Raw genomic sequence first — 11,452 nt, 5'->3', positions numbered from 1 at the left:
ATGATTGTGGTCTACTGGCTGTGGTACATAATAAGGAAACAACTTAAACACTGCATACTGAGGTGATCCCTGAGGTGCTGGTGGCTGATATGGATGCGAAGGAACGTACTCCGACAATCTCAACAGAGGTCCTATGAGCCCACGTACCAATCCTTGAACTCCGCCGACGGTCTAAAGTCCTAAGTCGGAAGGGGATGCAGATCCCGTAATCGAGTGTTACGGCAGTTGTCCCATTCCTCTATCCATCCCGCATGTAAAACTTTCCAGTCATAAAGTTGCACTCCGCGAAGAGTGATGCAATGCTCTGCCGGTAGAATGTCTCTTGCTACTGCCGGGGTGAGTTGTGCATACCCAAACTGACGCATCACTTAGTTCGCATGGTGCCATTCTACACACTCGAACGACAATAATGGAGCAACGGTGTCACACACCTCAAGGTGTCAATGTAGCTCGTCGAGTATGATCACTCCTTCGTACGACTGCCACACAAACTGCAACATGTTATTAGAAAATTAGAACCCTGACATGAATGTTGGATGTTAACACACACAAAGCAAAAATATTTACCTCTTTCATGTAGTCTATTTCTTGCCTGAATGTAGCCGTGGTCTTCGATAACCACGCGAAAATTCGTTTGAAATGGCTCCTCCTGAAACACGTAACTTTGAAAGAATTAAAAAATGTGCTGTCAAACAATAGAATACACAACTAAAATAGGAACTGTTACCTCTGAGCAACTGGTACGTCAGCCGCTAGAAGATACTGCCTCTATACGGGCATAATACACGGCATTCGCTCCCATGTCCAAATAAACAAAAGATTAAGAGGGTCATCCATCTCCTTAGTATCATAATGTGATGCACGACACATGCTGACCCCAATTGTAAGTTTGGATCAGGTTGAAATCATAGAGCAACGGTAGATACTTCGCGTTGGCATATGCCGTCAACTTATCCGCGAATAGGGTGGAACAAAGAAAATAGAAAATTTGGCATCAAATGTATCTCTGAATAGACTCCAAAGTGTCCAATCGATCTGCATCTCTGATACGGCGAACTCATGTCAACTTTATGTAAGATTTAGAGAAACTACTCATAACGGGTTCGCAGCCGAAAATCGCGATGTTCTAGCTCTGCAGGAATTCGCCATTGCTATCTGTCCAGCCGCTCACAACCTGCCCATTAATGGGTAGGCTAAATATATAAGCTACATCTTCCAATGTCAGAGCGACCTCACCCACCGGCAATACAAAGGTGCGAGTCTCCGGCCTCCACCCTTCCACCAAAGCAGATAATAAAGGTTAAAATCCTTTAATCACCCAAATTCTAGAAACATGGTAAAATCTCATTGCTCGTAAAGCGTCTTTTACCATTAGGTTTCACGTCTCCGGCGGATCTAGTTTACGAACCATAAGATTCCTGTTAGGCTGGTACAACAAAAAATATATTATTCATTAATATATTTATAGATAAATAAAAAATAAAAAATATATCATATTATACTATTCACTTACTAGTTTAAATAATACAAATACCCGAACAAAATTTTTTTATAAATTCATAATATTTATTCATTTTTGTAAATAAAAAATATTCATTAATAATATTAACATTTAAATTATTTATTAAATCTATGCAAAAATAATCACATTATAACAAAGAATTCCAAAATTTAATGGAATCTACATTTATATTATTATTTCTCTATTTACTAATTAACAAACAAATATAAAATAAACTAATAATATACTAAAACTTATATTATTTATTAAACATAATATTTACAAACTCAATTAACATAATAATATTAAATACAAAAAAAATAATATCATTATCTCATATTAACACAAAAAATAATATTATTAATTAAAATTACAAAAATTCAAAAAATTAAATTACCAAAAAAAATTATCAACTTACATAAATGAGATGATCCAAATAATTAATAATATGTTTTTCAGGTGCTATATAATTACGTACTATTTTTAATCACTAAAAACTAATAATTTTTTTAAACACAGTACTCACACTACTAACTCTCTTCTTCTTCTTTCTTGTTATATATTTTTTCACACTACTAATATACTAACACACTACATAATGAAAATGATGTATGGAATGCGTCACGAAGAAGCTCAATTTATAGAGTTTCACCGTCGCTGGTTATCAGGGTGGAGGGGCTATCCCCTGTATGCAGACCGCCTGCAGCACGCTCCTGGACGTGTTGCTACAGCCTCCTTGAAAATGCGCGGAAACCCTGCAATGCTTTCAAGATTCGGAGGCAACACGCCCACCACATGTTGTCTGCCACTCATCTTAGTCTGTCACATCACCACGCTTCCGCCTCCGCATGTTGAACCTGCACTCACAAACTGGCCAAACACCCCATTCTCAATATTGAGCAAAAATACTAATAACTGTTTCATATGAAAAATAAATTTTGTAAATATTTAATCTTGAATTTTCATTTTATTTTTTTATTGATTCTGAGTTACATGTTTGTTTGATGCATTTAAATAATATCAGAATACAATATGCATGTTAAATACTGTTGTTTGCTTAAAGTTGTTTTAAACTTTAAATTGAGTATAGTGGTATTGTCAATGGTTCTTAGAAAAGATATATAATAAAATTGATAAATTAGATTTATTATAATTTAATTAAAGACTCAAGGAATAGTTGCAAAACCTTAACATGGTGCAGAAATATATTTTTATTATATCGTAGTATAGCTACTTCATTCTTGGTTTAAGTATTTTTGGTGACCAATTGCCCTTAAATTTGTATTTGTAGGTGGGAAAGTAGTTTCATGCAAACAATAATGGGGCTTGGGAGATTCTTTTAACACCAAATTTGGGTCATTATTACTCAGGGTTAAAGTAGATTGCTCCTGTCACCTGCTTTTATGACATAAATTTGTTTTTCTTTTCTTTTCAAGTTCTTCCCCTAATTTTTGTTCTATTTATTTATGAATTTTTTATTTAATAAATAAATTAATTATAATAATTACTGAAATAAATAATTTAAAAAATATTTACCGAAATAAATACTCTTTTCTTATCTCGTTTACACTGTAAACGAAATAATTTTGTACATATCTTATTTACCGTGTAAACGAGATATGTATAGTTTTTCAATTTTTATATGGAAAAGTCTAAGGGACCAGCAACTTTTGTGTTTTCTAGTCAGCACTTAACTATCAAAACAAAAGTGAGTGATCTCTCACTATTAGATGTAATCTCACACCATTAAAAACACTATTGATGGCTAATTGATGGTTACAAAACACTAAAATTGCTGGCTCCCTAGCATTCCTCTTTTTATATATATCTCGTTTATACTGTAAACGAGATATATGTATTTATAAATAATTAAATATAATTTTTGAAAATAATAAAAAATATTAATGATATCGGACCAAACTCTTAAAAATGGAATATTTTAAATAATAAGATGAACGAATTTAAATAGAATAATTCTCCACATACAAGTGATTTTCCATACAAGTCATACAAGTCATTTATAAACACGTCGTTTCACGTTTTTTTTTGTACCTCTTTTTCTTCTTCTTCTTTCTCCGTGCTTCCTCTTCCTCTTCCTCTTCTTCTTCTTTCTCTGTGTCTCTTTTTCTTCTCTTCCTTCCTCTTTTTTTATTGAAATTTCTTCTCCTCTTTTCGTTTTCTCTTTCTCCTTCATCAAAATCACCAGAAAAAATGAAGAAACATTATTCAAGGTATGTTTCTTGCCTTCTCTTTCTCCTTCTTCTTCTTTTTCTTGCTACACGTTCTTCTTCCTCTTCCTGTTCTTCTTCTTTATTTACGTGCTTTTCTCTTTGTTTTCTTTCTTCGTTATTCTCGGTTTCCATTGTTTTTTGACATCAAGCTCTGAAATCGTTTTTGAAGAAGAAGAAGCAGCAGCAGAAGATGAGGAGGAAAAAGAGAAAGAGTTTTGAATTATGCATAAGGTGTACTTCAACGAATTTTGGGTGTATTTCTTAAATTCTTTGGGTGTATTTTTGTAATCCTTTGGGTGTATTTCTATAATTCTTTGGGTGTATTGATTTCAAGAAGAAATATACTATCTCTCCCTATATTGGGTGTATTTCTGTAATCGTTTGGTTTATTTCTGTAACTGTTTGGGTGTATTTTTGTAATCGTTCGGGTGTATTTCTGAAGTTCCATCATCTTCAAAACAATTTCAAAACTTGATTTCAGAAACCATGAAAATCGAACAAAACAGAAGGAGATCGAAGGCAAAGAGAGAACGCTTTTCCATACAAATCATACAAATCATTTATATTCTCTTCTTTCTTCTTCTTCTTCTGCTTCTTCTTCTGTAACGCGCGTGTTAGGCCCAACTTGTAAGACTTGTAAACAAAAGTGACTTGTATGTGTAGCACTTCTCTTTTAAATAATAGGGAAGATAAATAGTCCATTTTAAATAATAGAAAAGATGGACTATCCATTTAAAATAAGCACCTTCATACGTTTACTTTGAAAGCACATAAGTACACCGTTAAACTGCCCACTGTTAACACGGTTACTTTTCTTTTCGATCGAATAAAAATCTTCCAACCAATCAATCAATACACGTGTTGACGTGCTTATTTTAAATAGCAGTTCATCTTATGTGAAACGTTACATTCTTACAAGTTCGGTCTAATTTAAATCATTAATATTTTTTATTATTTTTAAAAATTATATTTAATCATTTATAAATACATATATATCGTTTACACGTATATGAAAATGAAAAAAACTACACATATCTAGTTTACACTGTAAATTAAATATATGCAAAATTATCTCATTTATAATATAAACGAGATAAGAGAGAAATATTTATTTCGATAAATATTTTTAAATTATTTATTTCAGTTATTATTATAATTAATTTATTTATTAAAATAAAAAAATCCATTTATTTACTTATATATAGATGAAATATATATAGAGGAAGTTACCGGATCCTTTCCCCTTGTAATGATACAAAGCACTAAACTGTTAATATTAATTTTATGATAACAGCTTCTGAACGTTGAATTAAAATATTGAATCTTTTTAGTTTGGTTTATTTGATGTCATTAACTTCGATGAATGTAAATTCTGGTTACTTAGATTCTTTGTCATAAACCAGCAAAACTACCTTGAGAGCAATTTATTGCATGTCACCAAATGTTACAACTCACGACCAAATGTCATTAAGGTATGCATTCGCTCATTTCTATCAAGACCATATTAATCAAATATGAAATGTATTTTAATTTTAAACCCCTAGTTAGGTGTATTAGTGGAATATTTTACGAGGGGATTTAATTCCAATGACTTTATTGGAATAATAAATTTCACATGCGTTTAGTGGCCGATGCTACTGTGGAAGCAATATTCTCATTCACTTTATTTTAGCATTTTCTTTAATCAAAATTTCTGCACTAAAGCATATTTAAGAAAAAAATCATCATTAGTTTACCTAATTAGATTGTTAACGGCCTCTACACCTTTTAAACTAAGAGTTTACATGTTATATTTTGAGCAGATTATAAGTTTAACAATATCATGATTTTAAAAGCATACCTAATCTCATTGTAATTTCCATTTTAATTTCTAGGCTCAAGGTGCTTCAAGAAAAAGCAAAGTTTCATTGATAATCCTCAAAACCGAGAATTTTAGTAATATCACAATCCTGTTTCAGTTTAGCAGATTTCAAGCTCAAAGAAAATTTAACTGTTAAAGCACATCTAATCAAGTTGCAATAACAATAAATATAGAAAAAATAAAAAAATCTCAATCTGTTGTTAAGAGGTAACAATATGCATAATAGATATATAAACGAATTAAATTAGCTCCATGGTTTCCCTCAAAAGTTCTCTGAAACAATTTAAGTCTGTCTTACAACAACCAATAAGCTTTGTCAAACTAGGTAGGGTTGACTATATGGATCACACATAGCCACAATGTTCAATCATAAATCATATTTGTGTTTATACCATTTATATATAAAACTCTTTATAAAAGAAAAATGAAGATCCATCTTAAGCCCAGCATTTTCAAACAAGATCAGTATAACCTCCTTAAAGCTCAATTTAAAAAGTAAAACTCCAAATTAGTTCCCAAACATTTTTTAGATTATGTTAGAATAAATGTTAACAATACAAGCTCTTATTAACATTCTACATTGCTAACAAAGATATCACCAAAATCCAAATAGATTCTATTTGGTTATCAAGTTAATTCACCCTTCCTACTTCAACTGATTTGATCATTTTATTTTCTTAACTAATGATCGAAGGAGTATCGAGAAGGTACCTGTCTGGCATCAATAATATATTCTGTGTAGAATGCTCAACAATGGCAGCATCTCAGAAACTTGGCGAAAAAACGACACTATGAATTGAACACAGGATTCAAAGACATTCCCTTCTGTCTGCATTTTTCTGCAATGTTTTTTGTGTCTTCGATGCAGTCTTGCAGAACCAGTTTTTTAATAATTAAATTGCATACATAAGAATCAGGAGGACAACCATTTGCCTCCATCGAGTAAAACATCTTCGTTTCCTCTAATCTCCCGGACTCTGATAGTGTTTCTATAAAAGCACTGTATGTGTAACTATCAGGATTTAAGCCAGATCTTGACATCGAAACAAACAGCTTTTTGGCTTTCTTAATGTCATTCATCCTACAAAAAATTTGAATCAAAGCATTATAGGAGTACGTCTCAGGGCTTATTCCTTCCTTTTGCATTCTCCTTAGAAGTTTTGTTGATCTCGAAACATCCCCAATGGCACATAAAGACCGGATCAAGATATTGTAAACAATGGCATTTGGATTGATGCCCCACTCAATCATCTCATTAAAGCATTCAAAAGCCTCCCAAGTCCTGTTTATTCGACAAAGTCCGTCAATTATAGAACTAAAAGTAATGATATCGGGTTTGAGTCCATTTTTCAAGAGCATCTCCAGCAGCTCTTGTGCCTTGGCTATAGCTCCATCCTTGCAATGGCCATTAATGAGGGTATTGAATGTCACAAGGTTTGGGGTGAAGCCCTTAAGCTGCATGTCTCTAAAATTTGCTGATGCATGATCCATCATTTTGGCTCGGCAGTAGCAATCAATAATCATGTTATACGCATAAACACTCGAAATTAGACCATCCACAGTCATTTGATCAAAGATTCGATCCCCTTCTTCGCTCTGTCCGTCCTTGTATAAGGCTTCAAGAAGTAAAAGATAAGAATCAACCCCCAGCTTCAAACCTAGCTTTCTGAAACTTTCAGACATCTCACAAGTATCTTTATGATTTGCTCCTTTTACCAAACAAACCATTATAACATTGACAAACTCTTCCTAGCACTTTCCTCAAAAACACAATTACATTGTTTGCCGTCCACTTATTTGTAGGCAATACAAAATGGTATCACAACCTAACTTAAAATGGTAGGCTCCCTTTCAAGAAAATCGGATAATAATTCAAGTGCCTTACTTGTATCCTCTATACATAAAAAAAATCCCATGAACTAATGTCCTAAGTGTGGCATCATTTGGACTAACTCGACTCTCCTTCATCATATGAAGAACTCGGAAGGCTTCATCAACCCTCCCTGCGTTACAAAACCTATCAATTAGTATTGTATAGGTGAAAACATTAGGGAAATGCCCCCTATCCTTCATTTGCCTAATCAATCAAAGCGCCTCGTCCACCACCCCCTTCTGGCATACACCATGAATGAGGATATTGTAGGTGATCCGATCCGGGGTGCAATTATCCGCCAACATCTGCTGGAACCTCAAATAAGCCTGATAAATCGAATTCGACTTCACCAATGCATCAATTAGTGCATTATACAACATAGTTCTAGGGCTAATCCCCAAGAATGAAATTTGCCCAAAAACATCACCACAATATATGGCCAAACCAAGCCTATCCCAACTCCAAAACAAGACACACAACAATTCCTCGGACACCCGAAAACCGGAATCAGAAACATCCTTAATCAAATCAGCAGACAAAACAACAGGGCCAGTCCTATAAAGAGTGTTCCCTAATACCCTATGAAGTGTTTGATTATTTGCCAAAGAGGGGTTTGCAGCAGAAACCCACGTGTAGAACCGTATGGAGTGTAAAGGATTATATTTGTTTTGAAAAATGCTTACAACAAAACGAGGGTTGAGCAAAGATACCTTGTTTTTGGAGAATTCGTGTTTGAGCAACAAAGCCCAATCGGTTCTGGAAAGTATGCGAGCGATGTAAGAGTGATCAATGGGTGAAGAATTTGAGGGTTGACTCGCAGAAGAAGAAGAAGAAGAAGATAGTGTGTGTGTAGGAGGTGATGGTGAAGAAGAGAAGCGTCTCAGTCTCTCACTCATATTTCTTCCCTCAACGAATCAACCAGCCTTCTCTTTAGTGCTGCAGGGTGGCGCCTATATCAGAATAATGAAAAGAAATAACTACTCTGCTAAGTTACACCAATATCAGATCAGTTGAGAAAATACTTAATTTTGTCCGTCAAAGTTACACTCAAATATCAATTTAGTCTTTAAATTTTTAATTATCTCAATTTAGTCTTTAAATTTTTTAAATTTTAATTACATTAGTTCCTATAATTTCTATCACAGAATCATTATCAAAAAAATAACATGTATAATAAAATACTATACTGAACTTTACTAAAACGACGTCGTTTTGATTTGGTGCTTAAACAACACAAAACATGGTATCATATTTTGAGATGGCAAACGTGGTAGTTAAATAAGCGTCTCCCCATAAATGGGACTGTTCTTCTTTCTCTTCTCTTCAATAGTGCTGTTACGAGTCTGACTTATTAGATTTGTTAAAGTCGCGATTCTCTTCTCTTCAACCATTTTGCATTGTACCGGCCGTCTTTTCTTCACCTACGTTAACTAAGTTTGAGGTAAGAAAAATAGTGAATAAAAAATTTTCTATACCCATGATGATGCTTTGTGTTTTTGTTTCACTTTTGGTTCCTCTTCTGTTTCTTTTTTATACATTCTAGCTAAATGCATTTTGCTTTACATGTTAGTATATGTTAATTTTTGTATTTATTTTCTGATAGGGTTTATGTTTTCAGTGACTACCATTTAATTTTTTGGCTTATTAGTTAGATGTTCAATCATTCCCTGGTTTTGTACCATTAATTTGATTTTAAGTATTTTAGGGGAGTTTTTTTTGGCTTAGGGTTTCGACATTAGTGTGTTTGCCTGATAATCAATGGATTAAGAAATAAAAGGATGGAATTAGATTGTCATATACAATATTACATTGGATTCTTCCTCTGTTTTATTTAGAAGGGAGGTGCAGTTTCATCAAAGTCTTAATCTCTATATGTAACCAAGTTAATAAAGTCAACTGCTTGTTACATCTTGTAACATGGAGTAACTAATCCAGAAGATTTAATTATTGATTGTATATGGAGTAGTTGATCTGATTTTCTAAATGAACTCTTTTTTATCTGTAGTTGTCTCATAACAATAATGCAGTTTATCTGTAGTTGTCTCATAATTCAGAACTCTTTCTCTTTCTCCTCCTCATCTTCTGCTACTTCTTCTTCTTCAAAAACGATTTCAGAACTTGATGTCAAAAAACAATAGAAATCGAGAATAACGAAAAAAGAAAACAGAGAGAAAAGCACGTAAATGAATAAGGAGAAAGAGAAGGCAAGAAACAAAAGAAAAGAAGAAGAAGAAGAAGAGGAAGAGGAAGAAGAACGTGCAGCAAGAAGAAGAAGAATGTGCAGTGAAAACGTGCCGTAACAGTATGTGGAGGAACTAACGTCAACGACGAAGAACAAACCAGTGAGAAAGGAGGAGAAAAGAACGATCGAAAAAGAAGGAGAAGAAGAAGGGATGTAGCGCGTGTAAGGAACGTAGCACTTGCAGCGAATTTTGGGGATTAGAGTTTAATTGGCTTGTAATACTTACAAGCCCTAATCGCTTGTACGCAGAGTTTTCTCCAAATACTAAATCGATACCCAAAGATTTTATCATTGACAAAATGGTACTTGACTTTTGTTATTGACAAAATAGTCTCTAAATGATTTTAAAATTTGACAAGTGTGCTCCTAAGCTCGTCGGAGGATACTTCCGATGAAAAGGATGCTAAGGTGGTCACCGAAAAATCCAAGGGGATTATCATGTGCTTTTGTATGATATTTTATCAATATTTTGAGTCCTTTGATTTCTTGTTAAATGTAGAAAAATGACAGTAGAAGAGAAGCGGAGCACAAGCAAAAGAAAGCAACTAGAAAAACAAAAGATATATTTAAGTGTCCGTCACTTGCCAATGGGTTACTATATGCACAAGAGAGGATTTGAACTCCCGACACTTGCTTAAGCAGACGAGTGAGTTGACTACTCTACCAACTCAAATTATTAGAATTTTGGAGAATTTAATGCTAGGTTTTCATGGTCTTGAATTCAGATTGGGCCTTTGAGTTGGGTTGGGTTCTAATCAATGCCAAGAAAACATCTTCAATTTGGAACACATGATGGGAATAGATTCTCGAAAGCATAAAGTAACTTGGATTGATCGAGTGGTCAACTTACTTGTCAGCTTAAACAAGTGTCGAGGGTTTGAATCATGACAATTCTGCGCGTAGTAGCTTCCTACAACTCGAACGACATAAAGGACACTATTTGTGCGTTTTTATGAAATATAGTGTAATTCTATTTACATAGATAAAATCATTTATTTGTATAAATTACATAAAATATAAAAACAGATTAAAAATATATAAAATAATATATATTCATACCCAAATAACTGATTTATTAAATAACTTTTTTGTTTATATATAATTTTATATTAAAATTATTAAAAAGATCATGTATATACAAAAAATTAATAATCATATATTTAATAGGTTTTTTTTTTAATTATTAACATGAATGTAAAGTTATATAGATAGATAAAATCAAGGGTGAGGCCTAATAGAAACAAAAAGCAAATAAGCAATTCCAGCATGCAAACTGCAAAGTATGGATCAATGCACAGATAGATGCATGCTCCTATAAGCAAAGGCCAAGCTGTATTTTATCCAGGATTTGGATCATGAATTTTATTTTAAAGAGTAAAGTATAATCTCTCACCATTTATTTCATAAGTAGGATCAAAAATAAATATGAAAGAGAAACTATTCAAGAATAGAAAATCACACTTTATTCTCTAAAATGAAATTCAAATGTTAGAGGATCCAAATCTTTTTGTTCATACACGTTTCTTGCAAATATGTTATAAATTATGATTGGATATCTAAGTCTACGTATAAATTATTTAATATTTTAATAATATTACTAAAGAGTATGGCCGAAGGACTTTGAAATAAATGTTCACTCCTTACACGGGAAAAAATGTTCACTTTATAAATTATTTTGTATAATATTTTATCATTTAAGTTCTCAAACTTAATGCTTCATAATAATAATAATATGAAGTTATAT

General features: G+C 32.9%; 1 protein-coding gene across 1 annotated transcript; it reads right to left on the bottom strand.

Annotated features, from left to right (window-relative positions):
- Positions 1-7,678: 7,678 nt before the first annotated feature.
- Positions 7,679-8,362, bottom strand: LOC112703287 (putative pentatricopeptide repeat-containing protein At3g16890, mitochondrial). Its single transcript, XM_025754679.2, has one exon. The coding sequence runs from the start codon at positions 8,360-8,362 to the stop codon at positions 7,679-7,681; it is 684 nt and encodes a 227-aa protein (XP_025610464.1).
- Positions 8,363-11,452: the final 3,090 nt, after the last annotated feature.

This window comes from Arachis hypogaea, chromosome 7 (genome assembly GCF_003086295.3).
Source record: "Arachis hypogaea cultivar Tifrunner chromosome 7, arahy.Tifrunner.gnm2.J5K5, whole genome shotgun sequence".
Classification (NCBI taxonomy): domain Eukaryota; kingdom Viridiplantae; phylum Streptophyta; class Magnoliopsida; order Fabales; family Fabaceae; genus Arachis; species Arachis hypogaea.
This window is presented reverse-complemented; position numbering and strand designations above follow the sequence as displayed.

What these genes read in the sequence shown, in the direction of transcription:
- LOC112703287 (XM_025754679.2), bottom strand. Translation starts at nt 8,362, where the DNA reads ATGAGTGAGAGACTGAGACGCTTCTCTTCTTCACCATCACCTCCTACA.